Genomic DNA, 17049 nt, shown 5'->3' with positions numbered 1-17049 from the left:
TTATAACTGTACATATCCACCTTTCGTGAGAAAAAATCACTTTAGATGTTACATATAAAAATACATTAAATTATGTGATATTTGTGTAAATTTACCAATAAATTAATGGGAAATTAACATTCCCGAAAATTTCATATTTACATACAAAATATTTTGGTGTTTTTAAAATTACAGATGAAAATATGTATTTATTTTTTAAAAATAATAATAATATTATTTTTATATGATATTAAAATAAAACTTTGAGGGTGAGATATGAAAATACAAAATAAATACATATTTATGTGCTATGTACTACCAAATGAAAAATAATAATAAAAAAAATCAAATTCTATTTAACTCTTTGGATAGTACATGGCCACTATCCGGAGTTGAGCAGTTCTTGGGAGAGAGAGGAGGAAATTCAAAAAAAATATTACATCAGGATGAGAGTCTAATAGTAGAACGACACGTGTTAAGTGAGCTACATAAATTTCAATACTAATCAATTTCAGAGGAGGCTCACTTGTATCTTACGTCTAAAGCAAATTACGTTTTGCACTGATCGTTCTAATCATTTTCTCACAAGTCGGAAGACTCGAACGTGCATCTCCTGACCTTTTAATTGTGGTTCGCTCTTGCTCTTCTAGCCAAATCCGGGAGATGGATTTGGCTCCGTCTTCCTTCAATCTGAGAACTCTACTCGCTCTACCAGCCAGATGTCACTGATCACTCTAGAGCAACTCCTCCGCGAGGAGGAGGAGGTGGCGGGCAAGGGAGGGGCTTCGCGCTTCTCCGATAAGCCCCGAGAGATCGATTTATACAAGGAGGAAGGTCGAGAGATGATGATCGACGCGGCTAGCAATGGGGTTCTGCCGCTTCTGCATCAGCAGATGATTCTGACTGAAAGCAGCGGAGAGGATCTCGAGGTGAAGGCCCCGAAGAAAAGGGCAGAGACGTGGGCGCAAGAAGAGACACGAGGCCTCATTAGTTTGAGGAGGGAGATGGATAGGCTGTTCAATACCTCCAAGTCTAATAAACATTTATGGGAGCAAATCTCCGCAAAGATGAGGCATAAAGGATATGATCGGTCGGCAACAATGTGCACGGATAAATGGCGGAATTTACTCAAGGAGTTTAAGAAGGCCAAGCATCAGTATCGGAGTGGTGGAACTGTAAAGTTGCCTTATTATAAGGAGCTCGACGAGTTGCTCAAGGATAGGAGCAAGAACGCAGCTTCCAAGAATCCCATGCCGTCCAAGGTTGATTCATGCTTTCGCTTTTCCGAAAAAGGTACGATTCATTGTTTTTTTGGTTCCCTCGAAAATATTCATAAGGTTAAATTTAGGAGTTCTGACAATCAGAAATGTTCTTTACCTGTTTGCTTGTACTGTTTTGATCGTTCAAAACTAATATCTGCTGCGTAAAGAGATTTTTTATTTTAACTGTGTAAGACTTGAAATGTTGGGGAAGTATTTTGATCGAGAATTTTTATTTAACTGTGTAAGACTTGAAATGTTGGGGAAGTTTTTTGATGAAAGCCTATTCTACACTGGAACCTTCATTATCTGTATCGTTCGTAGTGTCTGCCTCCTTAAATGGTCAGTCTTAATTGACATTTCTATGAAGTTATAGTGATTTGAATTTTCATATTAATATTTTTTTGCTAGTAAAACGGTCGGCTTTGGAAAATCAAGCCTCAGTTTTTGTGAATCTTAAAATTGTTCAACTAAATTTGATAAATTTGCGAGAAATATTTTTCTGTAATTGTTAAAGATCGATCTATATGAGCTATCTTTGATTTCTAACGGGAAGGAAATATGCATAATGACTCCCATGAGCTTGTTTGTTCTCTTAACAAAGACTAAGTTGGGCCGAATAATATTTTAATGCTTTCTTTTGATTTCTTTTTCTCCATTTATTTTTTGAGGATTGCTATATGAGGAGTTAATCTATTTGTGCAAATTCTTAGTAGAACTTTCTACTCTATGTTAGGTATGTCCAATACATTCAAATATTTTCACTATTCTTATTTTCAATAGTTGTAACTACCATAAGTCTATCTTATGTAAAAAATTCTAAATCCATTCTTCTTAGTTTCAGACCTCGTTCATCTTAACATCCTCATTTTATTAGTATAAAATTTGCTTTAAAGTCTTAATAATGTTATCTTATCTCATAATTCTTTCAGTGCATTTTTTAATTGTACTCACCCACCTGCATTTTAGAAGTCATATTCTCATCTATATCCCATCTCCTTTGATTATTGGGCTGTACAGCATAAATTCATATTGCTTGGAAAGAACTCTTTTGGAGATTTGATATCCATATAGACCTTCAAATTGTTATTCGTTGGTCATTCATGCATCATCTGAAGGAGTTTCACCTTTCCGCTTGAGCAAAACATGAGCTCAACAATTTTCCAAGTATCACTTCTGTTGAATCCAAGTAGGTTGGTGGAATTTGGATGATGAGGTTTGTCAAAGGAGCAATTATAAGGGAAATCTCTGTTGTAAAAAAATTGATAGAGAATCCTTGAAATGATAAAATATTTACATTGTTAAAAAATACCTTTTTAACATATTATGAGTCACTTTAAAATATAAATATTCAAACTAATTTTCTTGCTTATCTAGAAGGACCACAAATCCTTGTAATTTTTCATATATAATTTATGCAAAACACTTTGGAGGTACACAAATTATAACAAAGTTACTTTCGTTATACTTCAAGTACTTCTCTTAATATTCATGGCATCAAAATTTTCACATTGTACATGCTTCTTTAACTTTATGTTGTAAATCACATATTTATTGTGCAAATCAGACATCTAAATTAGAACATATATGTGCCATTAAAGGAGCAAGATCAATTGGCTTTCTGCATTCCTTATTTGAAGGAGTCAGATGGTATCTTGCCCATAGATTTACTTATTATCCTATTGTATTCAAATTTAGTTGTAGAAAGACGTTGATTCAATTATCTAAAGCTTATTCCATCAAGACACCCTAATAGATTGTTGAGGCCTTTATTTAGGCCCCGTTTGGGGCAGCTTATAAGTGCGGGCGGGTCTAAAGCTTATTCCATCAAGACACCCTAATAGATTGTTGAGGCCTTTATTTACTCTTAGTTTGACTATTACTTTGAGGGTGGAAGGTTGATGAAAACTTAAAAGATTATCACCCATCAATTATTTTGAGATTAGAAATGTGCAACAAATTTGACATTTTTATTGGATGCTATGGTCTTGGGCGACCAATGTAATACTGTTATAGGATTTTTAGAAGGTATTTAAGAAATGGACTTTGTGGAGACGTGATTGTGGAATAGTGAGAGAAGACTAATATGTGGTGTGGGCGTTACGGTGTTTAGAAGTGATTACGAGGATAAAGCTGCTTTTGGACAACAGGTTTGACATTGTTGGTAGATATCCTGGCTGCAAACAATGGAGAAAATTATGAATCGGCGACATTCAGGCGGTGATGAGGTTCAACTTTCTATTCTTGTGCAAGATTCAAACACATTGCTTGCAAAAAGAAAGGATACAACACTTCAAAGAATATAAAACAAAAAATATAATACCCAAGATACTCAAATCAAAACCTAGCCACCTCAAGCAAATAAATGCAACATATAAATAGTCTTCTATTAGCAAATAACATTAATTAGAAATAAAGGAATCCGGATAAAGTTGGGCTGAAATTGCAAACAAAAGATATCTTGGGTGGAAATCATTGTGCGTGCCGTTGTCGCGGGTTCTTTTGCAACCATGCGAAAAAGTTCGGAACTCGCGAATGGTGAAATTTCATAGAAACGAGTTGTGGGATCCTGAAAGTTTCACACTGTAGCTAATAAAAAAATGAGTATTTCATTTTTTCTCTATTTTGCCTTCTGTTATTTGAGCTCACTGGATAGGGAATTAGGAATTTTGAATTAAATTGAATGATTAGTAATATTAACATGGATTAAATGGCCGAATTCACCTAAAATTTTAAAGCTAACACATGATAGAGTTTCGAACATGATTTACTAAAATATGAAATGTCATAATTCTTCCATGTTTGACACTACCATTGTTATCTATCAACTAAAATGTAACCTTTGAGACTCAACAACACCTTTTATGGTCAAGATTTCTCCTCTCTTCTTTGCCATATCAGGCTGTAATTTTGATTTAAAAAAAAAAATTCTGATTATATACTCTCATATTGTGATTTGAACATTTTACTTCGCTGTTTCTAAGCAACAAGCATAGGTTCTTTACTTTCTTTTATGTGAATGCAAACTAAAAATCCTGGTTTGTGTTTACTCTTTTCCTGAAATTTTTATGATTTTCATGACACACTTTTTCTCTTTCATTGTAGGTCTTGATGGTGCTAGTATTCGATATAATTCTATAGAAGGCATCTAACTAATTTTGTTGTGCATTAGAAAACATCATTTTTTATTTAAAATTTGTTTTCACTTTTAAGGTATGGAATTTTGAAAGTTTATAAATGTAAAATGTCTTTGCCTTTTTTTTAAAATCTAGTAAAACAATTTATTGATTTGTTTCGGATATGGAATATTTTCTTTTTTTCTCTATGGCTTATTATGGACCTGTTGAATTTGGTAATTTTGTTAGTTTAGCTGGGCAATGAAAGTAACGAGGTATTACAACATTTTCATTATTTCCAATTTGATATGTTGATAGACCACTAGCCGACCAGTGCATACGTTTGCATCAACTTTTACTCTTATTCTCAGTCACTTGTCGCAGACAAAAAGTTCCACATCGGCTAAGTGTAGGGCCGAAAAGCAGTATTTATGTCCTGAACTGCCCACCACCCCTAAGAGTTCTTTTGGGAGGTGACACACTGTTTAGTATGATGCTAGCAGTGATATTCTGAAAAAGCATCCGTCATAGTTGTTTTCAACACCATTATGCTGTTTTTGGTGAGCAAAAGCATGTTGTATCGGACCACTAAGTCAATGCGGTAATTTTGATACCCTTTTAGGCTCGAGTAACATGTAAAAAAAGAACATGTGACATTTAGTTGTGGAAAGTTGTTTGGCATGTAGATGTAACCAAAGTACTCTTTCACAAATGAAACAGATTCACTCTCAAATCCTTCTTGTCATCATCATGTCTCCTATAGGTGGATTCAAACGGGTTTCTTATTTATATGGAAAGATAAAGATTTTCGATAGAAAGGTAACGAAACTGATACGCTTGCGCCTCCCTCTCACAAAGGAACAGTGCAACTACCATCCTTGCAGAAGACCGGTCTGGACTGGCTAGACAAGTCAGACCTACCGACAAACTGGCCCAGCCTTTGGAGAGAGCAATAAGAGAAGATGAAAGATTACCTTGATATGCTAGAAGACTCAAAATATTATCCCAAAAGCCTTCGGAGATCTTCAAGTAGTTCATTGTTGAATAGACTATGTTCATGAGGTTTATCTTTGATGTTGTGTTTGCTTGATTTTTCCTATCATCTTTGAGTTTGTTGGGCTTCCAATGTGAAAGATCTCCATAAATTTTCGAACACAAGCTTCTTACAATGTTCACACCACAGTCTGTTCTCTTTGGTTTGTTTTCCTGAGTTGATTTGTGAGTGTATAAAACTGAGTTGTCAGGATTTGATGTAGTGGGATAACCTACCATCATTAGTTTCTTCATGCTCTATTCCCTTCGTAATCCAACAAAGACTTCATGAATTGCGGAAGATGTTTGGTTCCCATGATTCTTCTGACTTCATTTAATTTTTTGTTGATTCCTAGAAAGAACTTGAAGGTTTTCTTTTGTCCAACAATGATTTTGCAAAGAGAAGAGTCTTCTGAGCACCTTCATGTGTATGTTTAATACCTATCTAGTTGGAGTTAATATTTGGAGCGAGTTTTGAAGTATTGAGTAAAATTCAGCTTACTCTGTCTCAATGTAATCTAGTTTCAATTTCAAACAACTTAGAGATTTGTTGTAAACATTTGAATAGGTTTTTCTTGTGGCATCCCGGATTTCTTTTATTGTTTTGCACAGGGGGAAGTTTTTTTCAATTTATGTGGTCATAGAGTTGACAAGACAAGTCATGACATGACCATGTGATATTCAATCTTCCATTTCCGATGTTTAGACGCAGAAATTTATATTGCAAGATTTACCTCAGGAGTGACAATTTTTTCTTTTACCACAGATGTACATGAAAACAAATTGAGACTATTAGGGAAGTTGCTGCCATGCAGTTTTTGTTTGGTGATGTAGGAAGAGATTTTAGATGTTGTAGAATCAAACATCTTAGGTTCAGATTCAGAAGTAACTTCTGAAGAGGAAGGAGTAGCTTTCATGCCGTATTTGATCATGATAAGGCGTCGACAAGGAGTTTCACTCGGAGAAATCAGCAGTCGGTGAACACAAGATTTATTCTGGAGAGACAGATTGTTTGTCGCCGACACAGAATTTCCACTAAAGAGAAACTATCTATCATCGATATATGATTTATACTTGAGAGAGAAACTGTCTGTCACTGACATGGGATTTGTAGTAGAGAGAGAAGCCATCGTCGCTGACACAAGATTTGCTCTAGAGAGAAATTGTCTGTCATCAGCACAAGGATTTCCACTAGAGGGGAACTTTTTGTTGCTGAGATATAGATGTTGGTTTTGGAGAAGCTCAGGCTCGATTAGGTCCCAAAATTATTGTCGAAGAAGAGGTCGACGGTTGGGAGGTGGGAGTAACGCCTTCAGGGAAAGATCACTGGTAGGGAGGCAGTGACAATGAGAGCATTCGACGGGGGGCGTACAGGGACTGACAGCTACCCGTAGAGACTCTTACGGTGGAATGAGAGCTAGAGTTTGTTTACAAACTCTGATATCATGTAGAATTTAGGAGTAGCTTTTTTAAAGAAAAAACTCTCTAATTTTCTCATTTAACTAATACAAGCAATTAACAAATGCATATACAACTCATATTATCCCTCATACAATCAGAGGGAAATTCAAATCATCATGATAAGAAGGAAAGTAATTAAAACACAATAATGGATAATTAAGGAAGAATAATTTATCCCTATTAAATTTAGCAGTGGACCCATAGTTTCCTAAACTATGGGTGGGCCCATGAGGTCCACGGTTATTTGAATATCAATAAATACTATCATGCCCTATTATTTTTTTCAGGCCTATACCATTCATATATTCATATAGGCATACATGACTACAATAAATTAAGTCCAACTCAACTTCTAAGACTTTACCTTAAGAAGTGAACAATCGAGTTCTGCTTGCCATTTGTTCTTTTTTGGATGAATTTCTAATCTTCTAGATAGTAATGATTTTATTGTTGTACAACAAAGAGCCTGATGTAGGGCTCACGAGAGAAGAGCTGAACTGGTGGGAAAGTTGTTAAACTAGTCTAGCATTGGTCCGCAAGGTCCAATCTGACCTATGGTGGGCTAGGCTTTTTGCTCAAGGGAGGGGCCTCCCCTCCTAGCTATATACTAATATAAATACTTTTTTTTTGCTGATTAGGATTAGTTTTTGTTGAGTTTTTATTAGGACAGTCGCTGACGTCCCCCTTTTTTCTTATAGGGCTATATCCAAGAACATGTGGTATTCTGACTATATATTGCTCCGTGGTGTTGGCTATCTCCTTGCATTTTCCTCCCCTTCTCTTCTGACCAGCTTACTGTTGCCTTATAAGGCCGGCCCCCTTACTGCTGCAACCTTCCTGCAATGTTCCAGTGCAGGTTGTCGTCTCTACGACACCGCCCAAGTGCTATCACACTCATCCTGCTCGCTTCCCTGTTGCCGCCTCACTTCCCTCGCCCTACCTGCTCATAGCCAACCTCTTCCCGCACCTTGTCGGCGGCGCTGTCACCCTTGCCGCCTCCCCCCAACCCCCCCGCTGCCGCCTCTCTCTCGTTGCCATACCACTGGCTGCCCTGCCTCTGCCCTAGCAGGATATTCGTGTTTGTTGTGTTTTCTTTCTTGACTTAAGTCTTGTTTGTAACCTCTATAGCTTTAGTGTAATAAAATTTAATTTTCTATTTGATTTTGGGATAACTCCGATATCATTTGGTAACAGAGTTAGCGTCTAATACTCAACCCTATATCCACCTAAAATTTTTCTTTCTCAACCTACATCAGCCTTACACACCCCCTTCCACCCACCAACACCTAAAACTTAACCATGCCGTTAAGGACATAATCGCCGAAATTCTGATTGTGGGGAAATGACACAATGCTGTTTATGAGAAATCCACAAAGATGTGTTAAGGGATTTTTAGGGAAGATTTGCAGTGGGAAATCTGCCAACGACAACGGAGGCTTACCACTTTCGAGAGGAAGCAGTCTAGATGGGTCACTTGTAGAGCTGATTTGCTATATTGAAGAAATGTAGTGAATCTTTTCCACCATATTGATTCCAGGAATGCAGAACCTCTACCTTGAAGATTTGACCTGAATTATCTTAGAAGTTATAATTTTGAAGTACAATTGGATTTGTCCTATTTCAATGGCCACATGGATCCAAAGGAGTTCATTGGGGGGCTCTGGATCTTGAAACCTGTCTTTCATTGTCAGGACGTCCCACATGATGGAATGGTGAAGTTAGCAACCAATAAGCTAAAGAAAGGTATATTATTTTGGTGGCAAAATCTGAAGTAATGATACCAGCGTGAAAGAAAAGACAAGACCACTATATGGTCCAGGATGAAACGAGGGGTTACAGCGCCAGTCCCATCAGTTCACTATAAATAGATGTTCAGACTCTAGCTATAGAAGTGGAGCTACAGAAGTGGAGAAACCATACGGGGCAATCACCACGTCTTACAGGTAGGGTTTAACCCAAGGATCTTACATTTAGAGTACACCTAAGGGAGCATCTAAGCTGACCCTACTCGATGAGACACTAGTGTAGAGTGGAGAACAGAGGGCACCAATCCGCATTTCAAAATCCTTCTTAGCCATAAAGTGTTTCAAGTGCCATAGATTTATGCATATTGAAGCATAGTACACAATCAGGGAGATGTTATATTTCACCGAGCAAGAAGCTGTTGAAGAATGAGGCAGTGTCACCGTTGACACTGAAGAAGGTAAGGACAGAAGGAAGAGAATCATATTCCAACGGATGAGGAAGAAAAAAAAGTAGCTCCAGCTGAGGGCATACGACAAACTCCAACAGGATTCACATTATGGTCCAAGATCGTCTTAAGTCCAAGGAACTGACACTAAACCCCCGATAACCTCAGATAAGAGAAGTTCAAACTTTTCAAATAGAAAGGCTCATTACTAAGTTACCCCTACCGAGGGAGGTCCAATTTGTCAGAAATGCAACATTTTTATGCCATTTCGGGAATATTACATGGAGTTATTCAAATGTTGGATTCAGTTTAGCAGTGTACCTGCCATCAGATGTTTAGACAGGAGAGTTGAACCATAAAATTTGGAAGTTGTCATGGAATTTTGGTGCGGAAGAAAATTTTTTAATGGGATCCAGGTCCTATCAGTGAAAATGAGAGATTTCTCCTGAGTGGTTGCTAGTGAGAGTGGCGTAACATTTCATAGATTTCACCCCAAAGTTGATTTCTTTTCACATGCTTGTTCATTAATTAAATTCCGCTGAGTACGAGAAGTAGAATAAGGGTTCAAACTTAAGGGCTACACCACTCTATATCTATATGCAACTTTAGCTCAGGATTTGTCAAAAAATGTTGTTTATTTATCTATCAAGACATGTTGTGGAATGACAACGCCTACAGGACTGAAATACCAAAAAAATACATTTTCTTTGCAACTCTCAATGCAATTAATTTGACTCAATACTATGACAAATTAAAAGCTTTGACGAATGAGGTCAAAGCTCCCCTAACCTCGGGAGGCTAAGGCGGGGCTCATCAGGGAAGAGCTGAATTGGTGTGAAAGTTGTTAAACCTATTTAGCATTGGTCTGTAACCCAAGTGAGGGCTTTCCCCTCCTGGCTATCTACTAGTACAAATATGTTCTTTTTGCTGATTAGGGTTAATTTTTGCCGAGTTTTTTTGTCAATCAGCCACCAACTTCTTTATTTTCTCTTCTAAGGCTGTATCTGAGGACAAACGATGCTCCGACTATATCTTGCTTCGAGGTGGTGGTTATCTCCTCACGTTTTCCTCCCCTTTCTTGCTGTCTCCTTATAAACCTGACCCCCCTGTGATGCTCCGACTATATCTTGCTTCGAAGTGGTGGTTATCTCCTCACGTTTTCCTCCCCCTTTGACTTTCTTGCTGTCTCCTTATAAACCTGACCCCCCTGGTCGTTGCTGCCTTATTGCACTGTTCCAGTGTAGGTTGCCGTCCCTACTGCACAACACGTGCTGCCGTCACTCATCCTGCTTGCTTCCCTGCCACCTCTTCACTTTCCCCGCCCTACTTGCTCTCAGCCAGCCTCTTCACTTCTCCGCCCTACTTGCTCTCAGCCAGCCTCTTACCGGACCTTGCCGGTGTCACCGTCACCCTTTTTTGCATCGTTCCAGCCTGCCGCTGCCTCTCCCAAACAAGCTCGCTGCCGTACCACTGGCTGACCTGCCTCCATTTTTGCAAGATATTTGTGTTTAGAGAGAGAGGGAGTCGGGACTAGTGTGGTGCAAAGAGCCAGAACACTGAACACATTTTCAGTAAATGCAGTAGAAAATTAAAGGGTTAACAACGTTGCACAAAAAAGCTACTATAGATACATTACTTTTTGCTCTGATGCTAAGAATTATAGGTGGGTGGGTGGGGTCGGATCGTCATCTAGACATGCGATTGACGGGAACAGGAATGGTTGCGATCAATCCTGTTATCATTATTGCACATATATTAGTTTAAAATCAATATACATCAACTAATGAAACAGGAATAGTTGTAATCAATCCCGTTGTCATTGTTGAATATATATTTTAATCCAAGAGTTGCATCCAATGTACATTGACTTTTTAGAATATTTGTCCCAGGCCCTATAGGTATAATTATAGAAGTGAAATATAAGTTATGTAGTTAATTTACACGCCTTATTGTCTAGCAGAGTATAGATAACCTGTTTAATTGCGTAATAAGGATTTTACGGCATGTCTTCTTTCACCGATTAATATATTCTGTTGTGAAGGTAATGAAAAATTGTGATATTAATACATATTATAGAAAAGTAGAGCTTACACTTGTAGAAGGAAAAAAAAGAAGCCTCTCTAATTTTGTAATTTGTAATAGTGCATGTACTTTATAAACAATATTGATATGATGAGAAATTGTTTCAATCAACTTGTGTTTTGATTTTTTTATTGGCAGTGATTCAAAAATGCTTAATGGAATTTTTTGTATCTTGTTAATAAATAAAGGATAACTTGATTAAACCTGCTATTTAAATTAATTTTTTCAGCTTTCCATCCCTTACCAAACCAAATCCTGTCCAACCCTATCCAACGATTGTCCCATCTCTGTTTATATGTGCATTGGAAGGGTAAAGTAGGTGGGAATATGAACGTAATAATCTCTCCTTTTTTGATTTCTTATGTTAGTCATAATGTGTTGCCAATATTAAATAATTACTTCTTGTATTGTCCTAATATTTCTTTTTTGACTTTCCTGCAAGTTGTTTTATTCAGCATCTGTTTCTTACCTCTTATCTTTCAGTATTGTTGTCATAAGAGGCCTTGCATAGATATATACATGTTTAGCTTGCATGAATCTGTTATTACAGTTTGTTCATAGTTTTAATCTTTAGGAGTTCAAATGGTTTTGTATGCCACTTGCCGCAATCAGCTGGCATGTGCATTGATATAAAGAGGACCTAAAATGCAGGCATGAAACTATTTGGTAAGCTACATCGGCGCTTGTCTATGCTTTTGTTTTCATGTAGGTGGATTATTTCTCGTGTGTGTGCATGTAGGTGCGGTTGCTTGCTATTAGTATCTTAAAATCATTTACAGCAAAAAAAAAAAAAAAAAAAAAAGGAAGACACAGTAGGCATGTACATGCACTTACCTATTGACAAGTACGTGCTTTAATAATAATTGTATTTCCTAGTTTGTATTCTTGTTTATGTAGCATTTGAACCTGGAGACAATGGGCAGTTTTAAATAATTAATGATTTTCCTGCTAAAGATTTTTTGTCCTCTAAAATTAGATTTGTTAGCTTATACGGTCTTCTTCAATTTTGGTTTCCAGACACTGTTAGATTCTGTTCTTTTTAGTTTATTTTTCCTTATTATTTTATGGAATGTGTAAATTTTCATACTTTTAACGTTCCATTATATTTTATTGGTATTTGTTTTGTGAATTTTTAGCTAGTGGAAGGTCAGCTCTTAATCTGGAAAGACGTTTAGATCCTGATGGCCTTCCTCTTGCTATAACATCAGCTGATGCAGCGGCTGCTGGTGGAGTTCCTCCTTGGAACTGGAGAGACACCTCAGCAAATGGTAAGGGAATGATCTATGGATTTAGCTTATTGCTGATAAAGAATGTTGTTATCCCATGCTCTGCAACTGACTTTGTGGTCATTCGAAAGATCATCTTTTCTTTGAGATGAGTTTGGATTGTCTGCATGTTAACACATGATCACGTCATCCAACCACTAATTTTTTTGGCATCATTATCATCATCAGAATGTGTAAAGTGCCTAAATAGTCCCTTGACTAATTACATGGTGTCATGTTAGTCCCAGAGTTTATAAAAATGTCAAACTAGTCTCTGAGTCTTTTAATACGAGTTAAAATAGTACCTCCGGAGGACTATTTTACTTTTATTTGTCTACTATGTTGTCATTTTTATAGACTCTAGGTCTAAAATGACTCCAGACAAAAGTCAAATGACCATTTGCATAGTTTATTCTCATCAAAATCATTTGCCTTGTTCTGCTCTTATGGAGTCATAACATAGCAAAAAGTTATGCATTATGGTTACATTTTGTGAGAATGCTTTAAAGTTATACCTTTTTCATGACTTAGAAGATCTTGTAATGACCTAACAATTTTCCTTAACCTTTTCCATGATTTTTGTATTCCAGGATAGATGCATGTTGACCTCATTTTTAACGAAGTCTAGTTTTCTTCTTAAGGTTTAGGATTTGGCCTTAGGATTCTCTTTTTGACTATCTTAGAGCCTAGTAGTGGGACCCACCTCATTTTCGAAGTTCAAACCACTTTTTTTTAACTCTTTTTGGAGTTTCACATGTGATTCTTGACCTCTAGCACTTAGGAGATTGGAACAGCATGAGAAAACTCAAATGTATTCCCCATAGGACCATTAAGCTATAGGGTGACCTTATTCACAATTTGCACCTTCGCGCGCACAAATTTTGCAATTCGAGCAATCGACCCGTTTAATTATCACAATTCACACCGCTTACACCTTTATATGTTTGATAATTAATCGAAACCAAAATTAATTTCCAAAACGATCGATCGCAAACCCAAAATTTTAGGAAAATCGAATTTGTTGCATTTTTGACCCGATCTTTGACGTGGTTGTTCGAACGACCTCGGATGACGAAACAGACTGCATCGACGAGTCCGGAACGTCAATTTTAGCTAGGAGGACACCCATTTTGATATGGTTCCGTGCATGCCCGGATTATGCCCAAATCAGAGCTTTAAGTAATAATGATAGTTATAATAACAATAAAAAAGGAAAACCCACTTAAACCTAAACTCACGCACACTCCCAGCCGAACTCCCCCATTTCACGAACTGAGCCCTTCCCTCGTTCGGCCAAGCAAGCCCTAGCCTATCCCGACTCCTCTTCCATTCCTTCGATCGCTCATGAACCCTAACTAGTCGATCCTGCCAATCTCACGAAGCTTCCCCGAGGTCCCCACTGAAGATTACTGCCACTGCTCGCCACTTCCCTTGCTTCGCTCGCCACACCCTCTATCACCACCTACCCTCCATGCTCCCTCTGCGCCCGTTTATTGCCACTTCCTCCCGTCACCGTCGGCTTCGGCTCACCCTAGGTAAGGTGAAGGTAGGCTCTTCTCTTCTTCTTGGCTATAAAAACCCCACTTGGGGGGAGTGTTGTGGTTGTTGAAACTTTGGTGAAAAATGGGAGGTTCTGTTGGAATTTTGCTAGGCTTGTTCTTGAGGTTTCTTTGGGTTGCATCAGAAAGTAACCTCCTTCTTGACCTCCTTTTCAACACATGAGAATATATTTGCTTAGGAAAGTCATTTTTTGGTTGTTTTCTTAGCTCGAAACTGCTGTATGAATATTTCTCTTCTCCTATATTGCTGGATGATTTGGGAATGGTTTCATGTTCATTTAAACCTTTGATATATGCTATTCGTTTCATGACAAGTCTTATTGAAGGCTTATGGGTGAAATACTATGTTGGATTTTAAATTTTCCTTCGCTGATTTTATGTTTTGAGTGTTCAAATGAGACTATTATGATGTTCCAAGTGGTCATTTACCTCAAGATTTATACACATACCAGTCAATTTCTTCATACTTGCACTAAAAAGGGGACATTACATGCATACCACTCAAATTCTTCATTACTCTATAAATTGAAATGCATCTTTTATGCATGATTGGTAAATGTAAAGCGGATATATACGCACGCCATTTGATCCCTATAACGAATATATATATATATATATATATTAGAAAAAAACAACTCATGGCTCCTTACGCGTTAATGTCAAAAATGCGGTTACAAGAAATCAGTGGGAAAACTGGATCCCGCTAAAAATAAAGAAAATACATAAAGTCCTAGGGGTTCATTTATTTTTCCTCAATATCCACCCAAAAAAGAAAAAAAGTTGAAACAAAGAGAATTGTAACCAAAATATACATGTATCAAACCAAAACGTATATCCAAAGAGTATACACGTATACCCAAAGAAGTGACATATACCCTCTATGAACATATATATCAAAAGAAGTGAAGGTAATAAAATTTGTAAGCCAAAATTAAATCAACTTGGCAAAATAGAGTTTTTCTTAGTGGAGGAGAATTATTGTGGTGCGAGGTACTAATCCATGAAGAAATGGACAACCAACCATTAAAGCTTAGAGCAAGAAGATTGTGCTTAATCAACAAACTGCAAAAAGAGTCTAGGGTTTTTTGTAACTATTGTTTAAGACTCGCCTAAAAGCAGTAATAATTTGGAGTCATAGGCCTCCAAATAAGAGAGATCTTGCCCGTTAACAAAAACATGGTGAATATAGAGCATAAATTCTAGCCTCCATTCTTCAATCTTAATCGTAAAACCAGACTTATTGCTGTACCTCCCAAGTGCCATATCTTCAATAACAAACCTCCCAACCATCATCACAAATAAAGCAAAGGAGCCCGGGGCCTCCATGCTTAAGATATAACACCAAGCACTGTACCCCCCAAATGCCAAATCTCCAATCACAACTCCTCAACCCATAACCCGTAATAACCCCCAGCTCCACAGCCACCAACACCAAGTCCAAATAGGGAGCCTTGGGCCTCCCAAATAGATCAATACATATATGGCAAAGGAGTCCTGGACCTCCATGCCAAGGATAAAAAATCATACACCACAGTAGTCAAAAGTATGAGTAGCCATTTCCCCAGAAAACTGAACTTCCAATGTGCTTGAACTTCCAATGTGCTCAAAAATAAGTGAAGAAGAGAGAAATCCAACCTAATGATATCTTGGGCCTATCCAAGCCACTCGACCAACCAAACTGATTCAAGAGGAAACATCCCTACGAATATAAGGAGCATCAATATTATCACCAACTAGCAGAGTATGTAAAGAAGGAGAGGAGTAGATCCTACCCAACAAATTTGACTAGATCCTCTTAAGTTAGCAAGCCAACTAGCGTGTTGATTACCCTCCCGGTAATTGAAACTCCATATGACCTTCTTATTAGAAATTAATCATTTAATTCTCCTTATATAATAAAGTATATCCCAAGGGGTGTCAGCACCATTAGCCAAAATATCAATTATGATATGATTATCATATTCAAAAATAATATACTTCCAACTGAGATAATGAGCCAATAATGCTGCAGTTAAAATAACGCGAGCCTCAGCCTCAATAGGAGAATTCGCATAAGAAAGAGAAGATAAGAAGAGTATACAATTCCCAACATGATTCCTAGCAATACCCCCACACCCAGCACTAGAGACTTTCCAACTCCCATCTGTGTTAAATTTAATCCACCCTCTAGGAGGTGGGCGCCATCTAACCAAGATTGGTGGATGAGGTAACCTCCTCACCTCCAAATTCGTATGCCCCAAAGCGAGAAAGTAGTTGATGCTCGAAAAAAACCTTGTTTAAAACTCCCAAATCTCCATAATTTATTAATGTATGAAAATGATATTAGTGAAAATCATCATGTTCTGAATTTCCTTACCTTCATGACTAATATCATTCCGTGCCATCCAGATAAACCAACAAATAATATAAGGATAGATTTGCCAAAAGTGTTTCTTCTTACGGTCCAGATTGCAGCTCAATGTGGTGAGCCAAAGATTCCTCTCAGGAGTAACTATAATTCCAAACCACAAACCAACCCTTCTCCAAATGAATAAGGAAAAGGGGCACGAGAAGAAGATATGTTCAATAGTCTCCTCCGCCATATTACACAAACAACATCGGGAAACAATTCTCAAGCATTTCATCTTTAAAATATCATCACAAGGTATGATTGAATGAAAAATACGCCAAGCCAAGAAAGACATCGACGGGGTTAATGCCCAACTCCACACCCCCTCTCCCCAAGGCGTATTTCGAAAATTATAACGAGAAGCATATAAAGATTTAGTAATAGAGCTCGTCATGAGTAATTTTAAATTAGGAGTATCATGCAGATGAGGATCAATAAGAATGGTGGAAATGAAAGTAGCTCCCTTTAGCCCCGATATTCTAGTAAGAAGAGGAAAGTTCCAATGACCGTCAACCTAAGTATCTGACACGTTGAGATTAGAAAACCTCGTATCCCTCATATGCAGCAAGACATGAGACCAACAATTGTGCCAGAAAGAAATGTTTCCTTTACCCACCTCCCAATAAATGAAATTCTTTGCCCAATCTCTAACAATAAACAATCTCTTCCACATCGTGGAATTACCTAACCGCCAATTTATCAAAGCAGGTTGAGAG

The 17049-nt window shown here is 37.5% G+C and overlaps 1 protein-coding gene across 4 annotated transcripts in view; it reads left to right on the top strand.

The window, feature by feature from the left end:
- The first annotated feature begins 510 nt into the window (after positions 1-510).
- The window catches only part of LOC110033533 (trihelix transcription factor GT-1-like), a 45209-nt gene continuing 28670 nt past the window's right edge, over positions 511-17049 (top strand). For all 4 annotated transcript variants that reach the window (XR_002294951.1, XM_020737551.1, XM_020737549.1 and 1 more), the window contains exons 1-2: positions 511-1272; positions 12257-12388. Coding sequence is in view for 3 of the 4 variants with exons in the window: in XM_020737551.1 (XP_020593210.1) it covers positions 699-1272; positions 12257-12388 (706 nt within the window). In the remaining variant the exon portion in view is untranslated. The remainder of the gene's footprint in view (positions 1273-12256; positions 12389-17049) is intronic.

Source organism: Phalaenopsis equestris, unplaced genomic scaffold, assembly GCF_001263595.1.
Source record: "Phalaenopsis equestris unplaced genomic scaffold, ASM126359v1 Scaffold001214, whole genome shotgun sequence".
NCBI lineage: Eukaryota > Viridiplantae > Streptophyta > Magnoliopsida > Asparagales > Orchidaceae > Phalaenopsis > Phalaenopsis equestris.
Note: the sequence above shows the minus strand (reverse complement) of the source record. Positions and strands in the feature narration are given on the sequence as shown.